Raw genomic sequence first — 16601 nt, 5'->3', positions numbered from 1 at the left:
CGCTGCTCACGAGTGGGTTTAAATCGATCCCATATTGAATTTTTAATCTCTTCAGCATCGCTTCAGTATTCATGAGGATTTTGTGGTGTGATGTTACGGCTTCTGGTAGAAAGAGAAATTCAATTTCATGTTAATTGTTCACACCTTTAAATAGGGTCTTCCACACTTTTAAGGCATTTAATGAGATAGGCGCTATTTTTATTTTAAATATTTGTGACTGTGAGACACAAACATGGAGCCGACTTGCAGCGGTAAATTATGATAAAGACAGCTTTCATCTAAATCATCACAAAATATTACTTTTTTACATTACATGAGCTACTAAATCACTAAAACAAACACAACCTAATAACACACTGTTTTTAGAAAGTAACCCAATAAAAAACACGTTTGCCGCTGACGCTGGAATATAACTCCTCATCAGGCAGTAAAGGAGCTCAAAATGTAGAAAGTTATATTTCAAAACATGGTATGCAGAGATTGTGCAGCCATAATCAATAAGGGCATTTAAATAATTAAATAAAACAATATTACAACAACCTTACAGCTGGTACTGTAGTATTGAGTCTTTCCTGCGGCTGGTGAATCTGACGCTCATTTTCTCACAACCAGAAGGAAAAGCAAACTTTTCTCACATTTTAATACCTTCAGTAAGTTTGTTTTATTCTATCAACATCAAAACCCCAAAAAGCTGAACAGCTGAAAACTGTCACATTTAAGAAGCAACCAAAGAAGTTTAAATCTGTCTCATTTGAGAGCGGATATGTACTGTAAATGACTGATTTAGGAAAACTGTATCTCTCGTTCTTCTTTCCCGATTTTCTTTTTATTTTATTTAGTCTTTCGTCGGTTCAAAGTCTGGTCTCCAACCCGCTGTAAGAACAAGCATCAGACCTGATGGTGTGTTTGTTGACAGCACAGAGACCGACGTAGATGTAGTTGATCTGACCTCTGACCCACTGAAATGTGTCACCTTTTTCCGCTTGGTGTTTTTAATGTGATTCGTTTAGAAACAGACAAACCTGTCACAGACCAGTCTTCTAAAATTACTACAAGGAGTTCATGATTTTAATATCTCATCTCTCCAACTGTCTCGATCCCTCCTTTGTCGCTTCCTGGCAAGTTCTGGGAAAAAGGCCGTGTTGTACGGCCGCTCCCTGTCGTTCAGCTCACACTCTGGCCTCTTGCCTTTGCCACTCCTCTGGGCAAGCAGAGCCTGGGCTCTCCTCCTCTCCTCCGCCTCCCTCTGCAAACGTTCGGCACGAAGCCTTTCGATGGAGCTACAAGAACGGTACAGATATTTTGTTATTTCTCCTTCACAACAGTAATATCTTAAGAGTTTGCATCAGATAAGACATATATAAAACATTATAGAAACAACAGTCTCTGTGACCAACAAAAGTGTTGTAAATATACCCAGACAAGAAAAACTGATGTTCTCACCTCTCTCCACTATTTGTCTTTTCCCCTTTGTCTTGCTTTTCCTTTTTCTTGCTCTTGTGTTCTTTTCTGTCCTTCACAGCTAGTGCTTTCTTCATGTCTTTCAAAGGATCCAAACTATCCTTCAACCTACGGTCCTTCTTCTCTTTCTCCTCGTCACTTATGCCTGTTTTCTTTGCCTTTTCTTTCATTTCCTCTTTATCCTTACTGGTTTTCAGGTACCACGGAGTGACCTCAGACCCTGGCTGGGGTCCAAGAGACACCAGTAAGCCGATGGCTCGCTCCTGCTTCTCCTGGAAAAGGAAATTTACGTTTAATTAAATTCAAGTTACTTAATGAAGTCAAGAGGTAGGTTTACAGCTTTGACCTGGCATGTGAATTTTTTTCTTGGAGTAGCATTTATCTAGCTCGCTCGTTGCATTTTCCCACTGTCACGCCCATCTATTTCCACTGCTTGTATGCATACGATGTCTGTGCTGCATGCAGAAGTTGTTTAGTTTTCTGACTACAAAAGACTGGGCACTTCCAGTTTTAATAAATACCTAACAGACCAGGATCTTGGCATTAGCCCAAGCGTCCAGATCAATGGGCCCCTTAGTGTTTTCTCAAAATGCTATGTGACTGTCTGGCCCGTACAGTTATATCTAATTTGCAGACAAGCTCAGTAAGACACTAATTGGTCAACAGAAAATCTATTGTGTTGTATCTTCTGTACCTCAATGATTATGATCATCTTGGGTCATAGTTGTAAAGACAGTTCTTCCACCATCTCTAAATGCCAACAAAACTACAATATTGATGAGAGAGCTAAAATGTGATTTGGACAATGTTTACAAACATTTAGCAAAAGCTGAGGTTTATACCAGACATTAAAATCCAATAAATAATGTTTCAGAAGTTTACTTTTCTGCATCTTATGCTCCAAGTTTGGACAGTGGCTTATTTGTTATCATGGTAGTCTTATAAGCAATAATGTATATAACGAGGAAGGCATATATCAGGGAAACACCCATTTAAAAAGCAGAGCTAGTTTATGAAGTGTAGAGATGTTGTTTAAAGGTTACCAAACCAACAGCTCCATCACCTTCTCCTCTTTCTTTTCTTTGAGATATTCCTCGTTCCCCTTCTTTTCTGATGACTCCTCCAGCGGAAACAGGTTGAGATGCTCCAGGGCTCCACTCCCTCCACCCTGCTCTTCATCATCCTCTCCCTCCTTTATCCCATCTGCAGACTGACCAGCTCGGGCTTTTCTTCTCAGATACTCCGTACGTGCCTGCGGAGAAAAACACCACCATTCATCAAAGCGGAAAACATAGAAAGCACAATCTTCACACAACAACAACAGCACAGTCTTTAATGTTACTGGAGCGCTTTAATGCAACGTAAACAAGCTCACCTCCTGCTCGGCTCGCTCCACGCGACGCTTGGCCTCGCGCTCCTCCTCTGCCGCTTGAGCCTCGTCCCGCCGCACTCGCGCAACGTTGTCCTTGTTGCGCACGTGCCAGCTCTTTTTTGGTAGGATATTCATGGCTGTTGCCTTGTTGACGTTACCGTTAGCAGCAGTCGGCTAGCACACAACGCTAGCGTCGCCTGAAGTGGGACTGAGCACTGCGATAAACACAAACACTTGACCTTAAACCCGTAACGTTTGTCCAAAATTGTGGTGGGAAACATAGCAGAGTTAAAAACTGACCCGACGTAGAATCTACAGTTACTGTCGCTGTCAAATGTAGCAGGATTTGCTTTAGTATTTGAGCTAACGTTAGTCAAAATGCACTACCTGACAAATACATATTTAATTTACTCCCTCGCAACAAACCATGATTTCAACAGTTTAACATAAACATAACACAGAGGCTCGTACTAACCGGTTGTTTAGCTTGAAGATAGACCACCGGAAGTAGTAGACTCAAACAGGAAGTAAACAGAAGGCTGGTAATAACACACAGTGACGCTGGGTGGGGACATAATTCACAAGTTGTAAAATTTTACACAACACTTAATACTCTTAACACAAATTTATACAACTTCACTAGGAGTTCAAAAGAATCAGCTTTTATTTTTTTATTTTACATCATTTAATAAGCTTGTTGCCTGCTCAAACCCAGTCAACATGATACTATATGTACAGTCTTTTGTGTCTTTATGCTGCTTCACATCAATGGAGATGAAGGCAGACGTAAATGCTGAGCACTGTTATATTGACTCTTCTTCTCCTGCGCTGTGATGTAGAGTCTGAAGCCGCCGACTTAGCTCCACTATTTGTTTGACCAAGAACTGCTTGTCACGTCCCTCCTGCAAACCAACGATTCAACACTGCATTAGTATAACAGAGTCCTATGAAATTACAATAAACGTACTGTTTATCATATAGGTTCCAGCATCTTACCAGTTTAAGCTGAGCTCTTAGCAGAGCTACATTTTTCCCATGGACAGAGAATAAGGCTGCGAAATAGCACATCACAACACTAGCAGGAAAGAAAGCATTCATATTATACATTATAGATTATATATTATACATTATACATTATAAAGCATACACCAAGCCCTAAGGAGCCATATACATGTAACAGCACTGATCCTACGCACATGTCCACTTACCAAGATAACACAAACAGGGGGATAGAGAACGCCTGGGATCCGATGAAGAACAGAAACTCCCGTGTAACAGTTGGGAGCTTGTAGAAAGTATTTGCAACAACTGACCACATGCTGGGGAAAAAACTAAAAGGACCACAGCCCAAGGAAGGCTGAATTCTGAAAGGAAAGGATCACATCATTAGAAATAAAAACCCTGTGTAACTGATTATCTGGATGAACCCCAATCGTGCCCGTTTTTATGCAGTAAGTTCTAATCTGCAAAGCAAAAACTTTGGTCCACAGTAATTATTTGTCTTGTTATGACGGTAAGGGAGCTTCGTCACTCACTCAGACAGGCTGTAAATCAGGACAAGCGTGGCCAAACTCCAGCCAAACAGAAGCACCATCAGGAAGAAGAAGGAGGAGGTGGTGGAGCGAAACGTCTTCTGCGCTGGTCGACAGTTATGGAAGAGTGTGGCCTAAGGAGAGAGGACACGGGGTTAAGTCAACACCAAAGCAGACTCATGGTGACTCATGCAGGCAGCGCTGAAGCAAGATCGTCACCTTCTTGCAGTAGAACAGGATGATGAACTTGATGGTATTGATCGCTGGAAGCAGGGGGCAAAACAGAGCACCCGTCCAAACCACAGTCTGACCGTAAACCAGCCCCAGGACATTGAGAGGCACCTCAAACTCCTGCCGACCCACCCACCGGGCCAACTTACTGGACCAGTGGTCCACCACAATCCTGACGCACACAACACACCAGGCTCATGTAGACAAACGTTTTACTAATTGGCCAAGGGATCCATCTTATTTATACCTGCGTGGAAACTCCACCAGGAGAAGAACGGCAATGTTGGTGAGGAGGTCAAACAGCGTCAGCTTGTACATCTCCTGCCCTATACGTGTTTCCCAGCACTACAAGCAGGAGGATGACAGTTTTACATTCTTCAAATTGTCCCTTGGGTTTATTTTATAACCTGATTTACCATTTATTAACATTTACCGGGTATAAGTTGTGGTTATATTGACACAATTTACAATCGCCAGTGTTTGTGTCGCCGTCGCAGGTTATTTGACTCCACAGGGTGAAGAGCAGAACACCTAGACTCACCAGACGCAGGAAAACCGCCCTGGACAGTGGAAATAAGTCATGAATGATCAGCTGATTAAAATTATTCATTACTTATGTTTTTATGATCGATTATCTCAATGTCTCACAGAATCACTGGTGCGTACCTTAACAGTGCCACTATGACAGTAGTGCTGGGTGCATATCGCTCTATCACAGCAATCTGGTCACACAGCAGAGGCACCATAAAGTTTGCAGCGGTGATAACAATGGATGGCAGATAATCCCAAATTAAACCCTGGATCCCTGACGTTCCACTTTTTTGCTGTTTGACACAGATAGGAGCCAAAAAGGTCATTCCAAACGTGAAGAAGACCGTGTTAGCATCACTACTCTGCTTACACATCACTTACTTGGCTGAAGTTAGTGGCCAGGAAGATGCAGTAGAAGGCTGCTATAATAAGCCCCAGGGCCAGAAACCCCATAAGAACACGCACAGAGTATAAAACAACTTTTTCTTTTGAAGTTAGAGCAGCTGCCTGTTTTTTTATCCTCTCCTCCTCCAGATCCACCTGATATGAGGAGAACAGAGAGATGACGTAAGGGGTTATCTAATACAGGACTCTCAGAGGGAACGATTGTGTAAAACCGTGGAAGAACAACACATGTTGATCACATTTCTCCTTCTCCGTCTTGTTCAGTGTATCTTATCCCTCTGACCTGTAGCTGGTAGTGGAGGTTTTTCTGCTGCAGTGTTGTAGCCGTGTCTCCCAGGCAACCATAGTTCCAGGCAGTAAACACTGTGATACTGTAGTTGCTCACAGTACTGCCTCCCGTTGCCACGGCAACCCGGGCTGCCGTCCCCATGCTGGGTATGAGAGGAGGGTACAGATGCACTCAACTCGAGTCAGACTTCTACAGTAAATGTCATTCTGTTCATTTCAATTATTGACCTGACCTTTTACTGAGACGGCCGAACACAAACGTGCACGCACGCACACACACACACACACACGCACGCACGCACGCACGCACGCACGCACGCACGCACGCACGCACGCACACACGCACACAGGCCAGATATTGATTTGTCTTTCTGAACCTGAATGTGTCTGATCTGGGACTAACCGTGCTATGATACAAATAAGGCAGAAGGCAAAGTAAAATACAGCAGTGAAGACGTAGGCCAGAGGGATGTTGTAGGAGAAGTCACTGTCCTCCACCACCGTGTTGTTGTAGTAGCCATAGAACAGGTATGAATACTCCATAAAACCCTTAACACAGAGGAGAGAACAGTCACTGTGCACATCAAATTCAGTTCATATCTACGCATGCTGTCATTGGGGACACTGATGTGATCTTCATTGTATCTTGAGTGGATCAATTGTTTTACAGCTGTGTAACGTTTAGTTTTAAATGATGTAAGATCTGTCTGAGTGGATCCTGATCAGTCACTGCTGGAGTTATGTTATTAAATACAAAATCTGTGCAGGTCAATATGATGCTGCAGTTTCTCACCGTTCCTGAAACTACATCAAGCAAGTACTTATAGAACGCCACCAAGCCTTGAGGATTAGGGTCATACTTTGTGCAGTTCTCTAGACCTGGAAACACAGCGAGAGAGAGGTTCAGTATTATTTTGAGATTTTTCTTGTGTTGTGTTTGTTGTCTACTTAGGAAAGTCAAATGCCTGAGTGCAGACCACAGGAAATACAGACAAATGAAGACAACAACAAACAAGTCATTACCTGTGCTGTTAAGAACAAGAAAGCTGGTCCCAACAGAGCTGAAGACTATGCTGGGGATGAGGACAAATCCGGCAATCAGCAGGAAGGAAATAAAATTGAGAATCACCAAAAACCTGAGGAAGAGAAAGTAAGACTGGACACCACCCCCGAAGTTTCCTGCCGAGAGACAACACAGAATCAGTAAAGAACAGAAGGCTGTTGAAAGTAACTAAATCAAATGTTCACCTCCAATCATTTGCAGGGACTTGTTCCAAAGAGTGAAAAAACTGAGGATTTCCATGGCATCGTCTTTAAGTTTTAGTAGAACTTTGGTCTTTTTCCGTTTCCATGAATCCATCCTGGAAACTACAGGAACCTGCATCTGCTGCACCTGCCTGTGTATGAAAAAATGTAATGACTGTTGAGTTATTATGATTAGTTTGATAGAATTATTTTCGTTATTTTCATATCAGTAAAGAGAAACTAGAGACAATAACTCATTATCTGCATTTAACAAACATGTCATGAATCATAATTTAACTGGTAACTGCGCTTTTTGGCGAGTTATGGAAAATATTGGAATATTGTTGAACAGTTACAAACTGAATAATTAAAAAACTCATAATGAATCATTACTTTACATGTGTATAGATCTATAAGTGAACATTGTTAGACGAAGGACATTTTTTCTTTTACATGTATATGAAATAAAAAATAACAACAGCCCATTTTTGTCCACTTGGGGGCATCAGAAAGACGTGAGCGCCTCGAGAATCATCGCACCTACTGCCTTGTAACAGATTCATGTCAGGCAAGTACAAATCGAAGGTTAGATCACAACACTATGGACACCCAGACTAGTGGGTATTACATTAACATCAACGACGGCTTCTTTTGATCACATTGACTGTAAAACATTCAGGTTGGATATTTTTGGTACATTCCCCAAAAGCTTCAGACAGAGTTTCATACCTCACAGCCCTTTTCAGGGCCATCGGCATGGGTAAGGTCCTGATGTCCCGCTGTGACCCCCGGGGTCCCTCCCTGTCCGTCTCTGTGGGGGTCACGCTCCAGCTGAACTGAGGGTAATTCTTCTGGGTCACTTGAGATGAAACCCTTCGTAGCCTCAGAGACTGCCGGTCACCAGGAGAACCATTATCTGTGTGGAACGGAGAGAACAGCTGAGGAACAGCTGAGGACAATCAAACAACCTCTTATGTTACAAATGTTCAGTACGTATGAGTAGAGATAACAGCACCCACCTTCAGAGTCGTCCCACACCCCTGAGTCCTGTCTCTGTATCTCCATGGCCATTTTTCTGAACCAACTTTTAGTGACACTTCAACAAGTCCAGGATAAAACAACGCAGCTCTTCATAAGGAAATGGCTCCACAGGAATCCTTTCCTGGTCTGATCTCACGGACTTTACTCTCTTTGCTGCCGACCACAGGTACTTCCTTGTGTGCTTAAACCTCTTATTTCCAAGGGGATTGTTGCCAGTCATTCAATTTGCATAGTGTCAATGTCAGCAGAGAAATGTTTTTCAAGTAAACTGGTTTTTCCTGAATAGTTTGTGTTATTGAGGGTTTTATGTTTCCTCCACCTGAATCTGATGAACTACAGGAAATAAGTTTAGTTAGTTAACAAAAATGAATTATTTCAGTAATAAAAATAATAGCATTCAATATTTTACATTTGTAAGCCACTAGGTCTTTGTTTTATGAAAGTCATAAACACAAACTTTTTTTGCTGGATGGAAGCAGTGAATAGTGGAGGGAGGGAGCTAAGCAGGTGTGTTTGTGTTCAGTAAAGACAGTTAATGATTTCTTACAGGTGAAGCTATTTGCCTGATGCTTTATCTTTAGGATTACACAAATGATTTGTTTACATAAACATAAATATAAGAGGTATGAAACCAACTTATTACTTGTTAAGAAAAGACTATTTCACATGCAACACTGTTATAAAGAGTGTTACAGTAGTTACAGGATGTGAAGCCAAAGACTAAAATAGAAACAGACCAAAGACAGGAAATGAATACTTTGCGTTTGAGTTGGAGAAATGTAATTCACACTCTTCTCAACACTGGCACAATAAAAAGAGCTGAGTTTTGGCACAGAAATGGTCAAAGACAACAGCACAGTGCAAAAGCAACGTATAGTCAAATCATCTTGAGAAAAAACACATTGGGAGAGATGATCCCATCACTGCTCGCCATCGTAAACCTGTAAACTCATTAATCACAGTTTGAAAGGTTTAAAAGAACTTTCTACATGTTGACTTTACAGTGTGTGGCCGCTATTATAAAATTAAGTACAAATATAATACAGTGTTTCCTATGCTTCTTCTGTTTTACAAGTTAAGTCACATGACAGAGTTTGATTGATTTGGTTTTGGGTACATTTGGGACATACATGTGACAAACCTCAACATCTTGCAGCCCTAACTGTGCTATTACTCATGACTTATCAGTCTGTGGTCATGATGTGAAACAACATCTGTATCAAATACTTGGTCCCGACCCGGAGCGGTCCTTAACGGCAGTACAGACATGGTGGCAGTGAAGAAATGCTAGTGTCTTTCATACAATCTTCATTGAATACAACACTGCTTACAGTATGCTCCAGACATTACCTGAATTATGATTATTGCAGGCAGGATGACAGGAAGGAAATATTTTGGATTTGTTGGATTAAAGTAGTAAACTGAAGCAGACAAACACTATAAAGCTTAAAAAGGCAGCAAACCAAAAGTACCTGTGGCCTAGCTTTTCCAATGTCAAAACTAATTTCACCAAAGCACGTTGTTTGTGCTTTGAATGGGCATATTGCATTGGATATTTTGAAATAAAATCCCAAATATTGTACAGGCAGACGTCCCTGTTTAGCATCCACTGAGCTCAGGCTCCCAGTGCTCATAGCACTTTTACATGTACACGTGCCATGGCGACTGTTTGATAGTGTGTTTTTTGATCAGATACATTTCTTACTGAAACCTACTGGATGTGTGGTGATGCATTAAATAAAGAAAATCCAGTCTTGAAGAAATTTCTTCTCATGTCCCAAAACTTATCCAACCAGGTTGTGCAGCTCAGCTCAGTCTGTTTTCTTCTCTGCTTTACGTTCTTCTGCGTTTTCTGTCTTCTGGCCCTCTTTTTTCTGGTCCTTGTCCCCTCTTCTCCCTTCCCTTTTTCCCCCCTTCAATGCTCTGCCCACTATTATACAGGCAACTGCGATGATGTGCATGATGAAGTAGATGGACATCCAGTAGTTGATGGTGTCAGATGCCTTCAGTAGCACGAAGCCCATGCACATGTAGTCGTAGGCCCTCATCTTCAAGAACCAGTGAACCCAGTCGAAGATGTTCTGTCCACGAGGACCCAGTTTAGCTCGAACTGAGGCCTCCATGGCAGATTCAGCTGCGATGCACAGAGGAATGGTGAGGAAGGAGAGGTAGTAGCCCGCATGTAGGCCATGCCAGTAGGCACTGATGAACATGGTCCAACCAGCCCTGGGAGCAGCAAAAAAGCAGAAGAAGTATTTAGTAATCTATATGCAAAGATATGCATTAACCTTTATGATTTTTTTAGCTCCCAAGCAGCATTTTTCATATCTGAAGATAGTTCTTGTATGAACCACTCAGAGCTTTCTAGGTGAGTACAGAATCAGACCTGAGTGTGTAGGATTTAAAAGGGGCATTGGGATAGATGTAGTGATGCAGCCACCACTGGACCGTCATGTTCCAGTAACGCATGCCGTGTCTGACTTTCACACAGAAGTCAGTGTTGTAGCAGTCGATGTTCTGGATGGTTTTGAAGTCATATGTCTCTTCAGCTGCCGGATCGACACTGGTCACATAAGAAAATAAAATCAACTGAACTTCAAAAAGAAACAACAGAAACTGTGAAAAAAGAAAACAGAACTGACACAATTGGTGTTGTTTGGATGCAACTTCTTAGCACTGTGATATTGTACCTGTAGTTGATGGTGGGTCCTCCTCCAGGTTTGGACAGCGCCTTTTCTGGATAGCAGCCCAGACCTGCACTGATACAGCCAGCCTCAGCTCCACACCACGCTGAATAGAAACGCATCCGAAAGACGAAGAATATCGCTATCATGTAGAAGAGCCTGATGATACAGACAGAAAATATCCATTACTGATCTTTACAGCATGTTACCAAACAACTGCAGGACAACGCTCAACACTCTCAAGACTGTATTTGTCGTCAAGTCTCTTTTTGGGTTACTTATTTCCTTAATATAAAAAACATTAAGCTATAAAGAAAAACTGGTTGGTGGTTTAGTTCCATGAAATTAAATGTCCCACTGTATAAGACATAAACACAATATCTGTGCTTTTACAATACCTGTAGAAATAGGTTTGATCCAGAAAGTCCTCGGTGCGCACATAGGCCAGAGGAAACAAAGAGTTGACAGCGATGAACAAAGCACCGTAGATGGGAACCAGCTTTAACCGCTGCAGACACGGCTCCCAGCCGGGGAGGGCCAGTGGACTGGGCTGTGAGATCCAGTCAACGTAGGTTTGGAAGCGAAAGAACGGACCTTTGAGAAGATGGAGGAATGAAAGGAGGGTTGAGATGGTGAAGGCGCAAATGGAGAAACAAGATAATGCAACACACACAAGGAGCAGTGGAGGACAATGCAGGTCAAACGGAGAGAGGAAGTTGTTGGAGAAGGGAGCAAGAAACAAAAAGGAAAGTAAATTCAAATTATGCTGAAAAACAACATGAACTCACAATATTGGACATGTGGCAGAAAGTGAGACAAAGAGAGACAAAAGTTAAAATCAATGCCAGTGAGAACCAACAGTAGCAGAAGGGTATTAACCGCTGTCACAACACAAACACCATGTCAAATGTTTTTAATGTAAACTAAAATCACCAAATCTATGGCACCAATAATATTATAAAATAACACTATAAAAATAATAATGACCTACCAGTCATTATTCCAACATAACAATAGCTATAGGACAGAATATCGTAGAGAGAGGGTTCCTGAGACAGACCACCGACGACGGGGGACTTGGAAAAAGAGCTCACTTCCTTTTTCTTCTCCGTGTGGAAACTGTGCACCTCATTTGCTAGACTCACCATCTAAAGTAAGTCAACACACAAAAGTCAACTGAGGTTCACAAAGTGCAAAGAAACTCTGTGCTGGTTATAATCAATACGCTCGCCGCTGTACCTTGAGTGTGAGAAGTAGCTGGATGGCATTAGAAAACGGCGTCGGTTGTGGGAGGCCAAACCAGGTCGCAAGGCGAAAGAAGAGGAGGTAGACAAAGGTCCAGCCCAGGCTGAGTGCTGGAGCATGCCTGATGGACAGAGACAACATGAGTGACTTTACCTCTCCAGTCTCCACAGTGGAAGTAGGCTGATCAGTATGCTTTGTCATATGCAGTATGAGTCAGCAGCTACTGAGCTGCACATGCAGATTGCTTTTATTATTTGTGCAGCCAGAGTTGTGGAACATGTGCAGGGTCCACATGAATTAATTAAATTTTGCATAGATTTGCATGTTATTTCTAATAATGCTTTGAATATTTCTTGGTTACTGACTATGCAAAACAAGAAATATGTGACTCTGAGAAATTGTGAGATTCACTTCTGCTTTTAAGGTTTCTGTAAAGTATTAAAAACCAATCTACAATATGAGAGTTTCAAAAGGGCAAATGTCTCACCACCAGCTGCTCTTTATGATAATCCATGTTCCAATTACTGTCACCAACGAGTGAAGTGTGTGGACGTGACAGGTGGCGATGGTGATGGAGAGGCCCAGAAGAAGAGCCGCCCTCTGCTTCACAGAAGGACCTGAGGAGAAGGTTAGGCTACATCACTTTCAGTTGTCTCCTGAACATTTAATGGGGTCATTATTTTTACACGACCCACTGTGACATGAACAACAACACCTGTTTTCATTTCAGTTGACAAAAGTACAGTCACATTATGAAAACACATCACATCCTGCACAAAGACTCTGTTGATTCCACAGTTTTACTATGTATTGACGCTGTCATTCAGAGCAGGCGGAACCCAGATGCAACATGTTTCTCAACCTCACTAGTACAAAGTCACAAGTAACGAAGCCTCTGTTTGTGGTGCAAACTGAATCCAACGCAGTCATCTATTTAATATGTTTTGCAAAGTAATAAAGAGCCAGATCATTTCGTTTCCCACAATGGAAAATAACACAAGGCTACACCTGTCACATTATAGCTCATTACACATGAAAAACACAAATGGTTATAATCAGCAACACATTTTTAGGCAATTACATTTGAACCATGTCAGAATACTCACTGAGGTAGCGAAAGAAGAAACCCACAGGGATGGAGGCAGCAAGAATTCCCAAGTAAACCAGCTCATCGGGAGACATCGCTGTGCTGGCACGGAAACACACATTATGATCAAATGTTCAAATCTTTAGACCCTGAGTGCATCAGTCCATCCCAATGCCCTGAAACATCGTCTGCGACGTCTTCATTAGGATCACGTCAGAACCTGTTGATGGAATTCAGTAGGTTTGGGGGACGGTGCTCGTTCAAGTTTCCACAAAGTTGCCAAGAGTGAGGGTTTGTGTGTGTGAGTCTTTTAGTCATACGTTTGTGAGACAGGAAGCATTACGCTGGTAGACTCCGTTTATTTTATGAAACACCGTAGAATTAACTTGGATATTGAAATGATCGATAATCGCTTCTAATCTCACTGCAACACGACTAATGTAACATTGAGGGCGGATTTCACAACCTTCAGTCCAGACGACATCCGGTGGTGTGCGCGCGAGCATCTGTTAACAGCTATGACTGTACAAAACAAGACATGCAGTTTCTAAATAGATACCGACAATAAACGGCATTGACTGAGGTGAGAACACGTTGAAAGTCAAGGGGAGGAACGCGAGCTGGGCTCGTGTTGAAGCTGGAGCAGCTTTTCCTTTGCTCACATTCACTTTCTGCTCGTTTTACAGCGTAACCGTCGTCGTTTCATTCAGTTGCTGTGAATGTGGGTGGAAGAACAAAGCTGTAGCTACTTAATTTAACGACGTCGACCAACTAAAACGTAACCGAATAAAACCATTACGACATTACTGGCTAAAATGCCACAACTGATGTGAAGAACGGTGAACCGTTCAAGCGTTATTTCCAGTTATCACTGTAAAAGCTGACGCTACCAACGCTAGCCTTCTCCTCTAGACCTTTGCATTAAGAGCTTATGACACGCTTAAATTATTTGATACTTACGGTTAGTGACTAAAGACCGCGGCGTTAAGTGACTCCGGTGTCTTGCAGCGTGTATTACACTTCCACCCTCACCGCTAACGCCAGCGCAATCTACTTCCTCCTTCGTGCCGGGTGACGTCACCGCGTGGCGTTGGACGATACCAATGCGAGGGTAACGACTTGAGTCTCCAGCACGTTTAATTAATTGACTGAGCATCTTGTGGCGTCATGATTTTACAGCATGACTAAAAACTTAACTTTTTTTTTTTACTACTATCTTTTAGCGCATACAAAACACCCGTACAACTCAGCTCTCTGGTCAGACCAACATTTTATTGATTTTGTACAGTACAGGAAGCTTCACGCTCTCTGGACAAGATCCTTCTTAATCCTCCTCGTCATCATCACCTCCTCCAGCTCCACCCTGACCCTTCTTGGCGTTCTTTCTCTTTACACGGCCTGGACGTCCACCACCATATGGGGACCTGAGGGAGAAGTCGATGTGCTTCTGGCTGTCCAGGCGAACCACAAAGGAGGGGATGTTTACCACCTGTTTGCGGACACTGTCAAGACAAAAAAAAAAAAGAGATAAATATCAAAATAAACACCCTTTCATGGATGAAGTGTGATGTCATGACGGCATTAAATTTGTATTCAAGCAAGTAAGAGTTCTAAACGTAACTGCAGGCTTCATTGACGAGGAATTTGTCAGCACAAAATCAGAAGTATTTCTTAAATCATCAGCCTGATTTTGCACCTTTTAGCACAAGGCAAGTTGAATGCTACAATTGCCCGAGGTGCAATCCCCCATTCCTTACCTGACAGCCACAACAGAGAGCCCTCGGCGGCAGGATTGGCTCTGGGCAATGTTTAGTGACAAGGTATACGGCTTTGATACCGAATTGACCTTGCTGAAAAGCTTAATTGACCTCAGCGCAGAGTATTACAACTTGGTGGTCCTCTGATGAAAGAGGAAGCATTGACAGGTTCCATAAGTCCCTCAGACATCTTGAAACCCTTTAGGATCTGACACCCCCCCCCCACACCATTCAGCTTTGGCTCTTACCGGATGTGCCTCTGGCGAATAAGGACACGGGCATGATGGATGCTCTTAGCGAGTCCAAGCTTGAAGACCTGTGTCTGCAGCCTCCTCTCCAAGAAGTCTTCGACTTTCAGACCCAGAATGTAATCGAGCTTCATCTTACCCTCGTCGAGCACACCGATCCTCACCAGACGCCTAAGTAAAGCATTACCTGCAAATTCACAAAGACGCCATTAATGTACAGACATCCACTGCAGAAGAGGTTCCACGTTTAATGAAGTAGTGGCCTCATTGACGAGGAATTCTTGACACCACAGAAAATCTGATAGTTCTTTTTAGTTAAATCATCGGCCACTATATTGTTAACCATTCAAATTTATTGATTTTGTTACCTTCAAATAGACGCTTTGAGTCCTTCTCGTCCAGAGTGAGGAGTTCTCTGGCAGCTTTACGGATCTTGGCCAGTGTGAACTTAACTCTCCACACTTCACGCTTGTTCCTCAGCCCATACTCGCCTTGAAAGAAGACATAACATTTAGAATGTGTTCACAGTACTAAGTGAACACCACGTTTATGTTTAATTAATCAAAAACGTAATTGCGTTAAAGCTCACCAATGAGTTTCAACTCCTGGTCGAGACGAGACTTCTCGAAGGGACGGCGTGGGGTGACATAGGTTTTGCTACAAACCCAACTCCTGGCAACGGGCATGGCGGCTTATGAGTGCCTGAAACAGCAACAAAGACCAATGTAACTTCATGCAGCAAAACAAGTCAGTCATTCTTCAAAAGATTCATTCTTAAGCTAAAGTGGGCTAATGGGCCAAAATGCGCTTTAGACTCGAGTCAAGACAATGCAAAGCTAAAGTCATTTCGAGAACCTTGTGCAAAAAGCAGATTACATACGCTAAAAACCCGGCAGCCCGACTAGGCCGCAGAGGAACCACACCACGTTGCTCGGCTGGGTAAGCTAGCATTAGCTTAGCGTGCCGCTAAACAAGAAGACACAACACGTTCCGTTCACTGCCTAAAATCGTATTCACCTATACACTAACGCCCTTTCCGTTGCATTTAACGCTTCATAAACGCTTAAGTCTGAATACCATTAGTTTGCGTGAACAGTCAACGGGACAAAGCTGCTCGTACCTGTCTCCCTCAGGCTGGCGCGGTAAAAAGAACGCGAAAGGAAATTCCCATTAATTTATAGTCCCGCAACCATACTCCATTTCCCATCATGCCTCAATAACCGGACGTAGATGTTATTACCTCCCCCTATTGGTCAAACAGAGAAACAACAGTTAAAACGCCGCGAGCACCAGCTGGTAATGATCTCTGTGTGTTTGTTACAAGATATGTGAATGCTTGGATGCTGGAGTAACGTGTAAAATAAACAGATGTCTGTTAAAGGCTCCTTCACGGAAGTTTCTTTCAATAGGCTTTAATAATTACAAAGAAACATGCATATGAGGAGTTTGGCATTATAAAGTGTGTAAGCTTGTG

The 16601-nt window shown here is 42.6% G+C and overlaps 4 protein-coding genes and 1 long non-coding RNA gene across 7 annotated transcripts; 1 reads left to right on the top strand and 4 right to left on the bottom strand.

Annotated features, from left to right (window-relative positions):
* Positions 1 to 176: 176 nt before the first annotated feature.
* Positions 177 to 3412, bottom strand: leng1 (leukocyte receptor cluster (LRC) member 1). Of its 2 annotated transcripts, none has more exons than XM_029128327.3 (5): positions 3309 to 3412; positions 2837 to 3048; positions 2525 to 2713; positions 1444 to 1733; positions 177 to 1280 (listed from the first exon to the last, which is right to left on the bottom strand). In XM_029128327.3, exons 2-5 carry the CDS (start codon positions 2966 to 2968, stop codon positions 1061 to 1063), a joined length of 831 nt encoding a protein of 276 aa, XP_028984160.1. In that variant the 5' UTR covers positions 2969 to 3048; positions 3309 to 3412; the 3' UTR covers positions 177 to 1060. The 2 variants fall into 2 exon arrangements, with proteins under 2 accessions (XP_028984160.1, XP_028984161.1); XM_029128328.3 differs by lacking the exon at positions 3309 to 3412 and adding an exon at positions 3134 to 3302.
* A 67-nt stretch (positions 3413 to 3479) lies between these two features.
* Positions 3480 to 8517, bottom strand: tmc4 (transmembrane channel-like 4). Its single transcript, XM_029128324.3, has 16 exons — positions 8085 to 8517; positions 7795 to 7981; positions 7069 to 7217; positions 6844 to 6999; positions 6614 to 6699; positions 6224 to 6369; positions 5816 to 5963; positions 5509 to 5667; positions 5263 to 5420; positions 5030 to 5156; positions 4844 to 4941; positions 4585 to 4768; positions 4369 to 4499; positions 4042 to 4197; positions 3830 to 3908; positions 3480 to 3735 (listed from the first exon to the last, which is right to left on the bottom strand). Exons 1-16 carry the CDS (start codon positions 8134 to 8136, stop codon positions 3637 to 3639), a joined length of 2115 nt encoding a protein of 704 aa, XP_028984157.1. The 5' UTR covers positions 8137 to 8517; the 3' UTR covers positions 3480 to 3636.
* Positions 8518 to 8869: 352 nt separating this feature from the next.
* mboat7 (membrane bound O-acyltransferase domain containing 7) lies at positions 8870 to 14212 on the bottom strand. 2 transcript variants are annotated; one of them, XM_029128326.3, is made up of 9 exons: positions 14083 to 14212; positions 13142 to 13224; positions 12523 to 12652; positions 12030 to 12156; positions 11782 to 11938; positions 11189 to 11384; positions 10797 to 10949; positions 10493 to 10669; positions 8870 to 10332 (listed from the first exon to the last, which is right to left on the bottom strand). In XM_029128326.3, exons 2-9 carry the CDS (start codon positions 13215 to 13217, stop codon positions 9918 to 9920), a joined length of 1431 nt encoding a protein of 476 aa, XP_028984159.1. In that variant the 5' UTR covers positions 13218 to 13224; positions 14083 to 14212; the 3' UTR covers positions 8870 to 9917. The 2 variants fall into 2 exon arrangements, with proteins under 2 accessions (XP_028984159.1, XP_028984158.1); XM_029128325.2 differs by having other exon boundaries at positions 13142 to 13219.
* LOC114842631 (uncharacterized) lies at positions 14111 to 14666 on the top strand. The gene is made up of 2 exons (XR_003783474.3): positions 14111 to 14233; positions 14346 to 14666. It is a non-coding gene; the product is annotated as an uncharacterized LOC114842631 (long non-coding RNA).
* rps9 (ribosomal protein S9) lies at positions 14376 to 16287 on the bottom strand. Its single transcript, XM_029128329.3, has 5 exons — positions 16248 to 16287; positions 15717 to 15829; positions 15496 to 15618; positions 15128 to 15314; positions 14376 to 14624 (listed from the first exon to the last, which is right to left on the bottom strand). The coding sequence occupies exons 2-5, from the start codon at positions 15811 to 15813 to the stop codon at positions 14447 to 14449; spliced, it is 585 nt and encodes a 194-aa protein (XP_028984162.1). The 5' UTR covers positions 15814 to 15829; positions 16248 to 16287; the 3' UTR covers positions 14376 to 14446.
* Between the last annotated feature and the right edge of the window lie 314 nt (positions 16288 to 16601).

This window comes from Betta splendens, chromosome 16, assembly GCF_900634795.4.
Source record: "Betta splendens chromosome 16, fBetSpl5.4, whole genome shotgun sequence".
In the NCBI taxonomy this organism is placed as follows: Eukaryota; Metazoa; Chordata; class Actinopteri; order Anabantiformes; family Osphronemidae; genus Betta; species Betta splendens.
Note: the sequence above shows the minus strand (reverse complement) of the source record. Positions and strands in the feature narration are given on the sequence as shown.

Coding starts and splice junctions, on each gene's coding strand:
- rps9 (XM_029128329.3), bottom strand. CDS start 15,813: ATGCCCGTTGCCAGGAGTTGGGTTTGTAGCAAAACCTATGTCACCCCA. Junction 15,619..15,716: donor CCAGGAGTTGAAACTCATTG/GTGAGCTTTAAC, acceptor TCTTCTTTCAAG/GCGAGTATGGGCTGAGGAAC. Junction 14,625..15,127: donor ATTCGCCAGAGGCACATCCG/GTAAGAGCCAAA, acceptor TTGTCTTGACAG/TGTCCGCAAACAGGTGGTAA.
- mboat7 (XM_029128326.3), bottom strand. CDS start 13,217: ATGTCTCCCGATGAGCTGGTTTACTTGGGAATTCTTGCTGCCTCCATC. Junction 12,157..12,522: donor ATCATAAAGAGCAGCTGGTG/GTGAGACATTTG, acceptor TCTGTCCATCAG/GCATGCTCCAGCACTCAGCC. Junction 11,385..11,781: donor TTATGTTGGAATAATGACTG/GTAGGTCATTAT, acceptor ATCTTCTCAAAG/GTCCGTTCTTTCGCTTCCAA.
- tmc4 (XM_029128324.3), bottom strand. CDS start 8,136: ATGGCCATGGAGATACAGAGACAGGACTCAGGGGTGTGGGACGACTCT. Junction 5,157..5,262: donor GTCATAGTGGCACTGTTAAG/GTACGCACCAGT, acceptor TCCACTGTCCAG/GGCGGTTTTCCTGCGTCTGG. Junction 4,500..4,584: donor TCCTGTTCTACTGCAAGAAG/GTGACGATCTTG, acceptor CTCTCTCCTTAG/GCCACACTCTTCCATAACTG.
- leng1 (XM_029128327.3), bottom strand. CDS start 2,968: ATGAATATCCTACCAAAAAAGAGCTGGCACGTGCGCAACAAGGACAAC. Junction 2,714..2,836: donor TGGAGCGAGCCGAGCAGGAG/GTGAGCTTGTTT, acceptor TTTTCTCCGCAG/GCACGTACGGAGTATCTGAG. Junction 1,281..1,443: donor AAGACAAATAGTGGAGAGAG/GTGAGAACATCA, acceptor CCGTTCTTGTAG/CTCCATCGAAAGGCTTCGTG.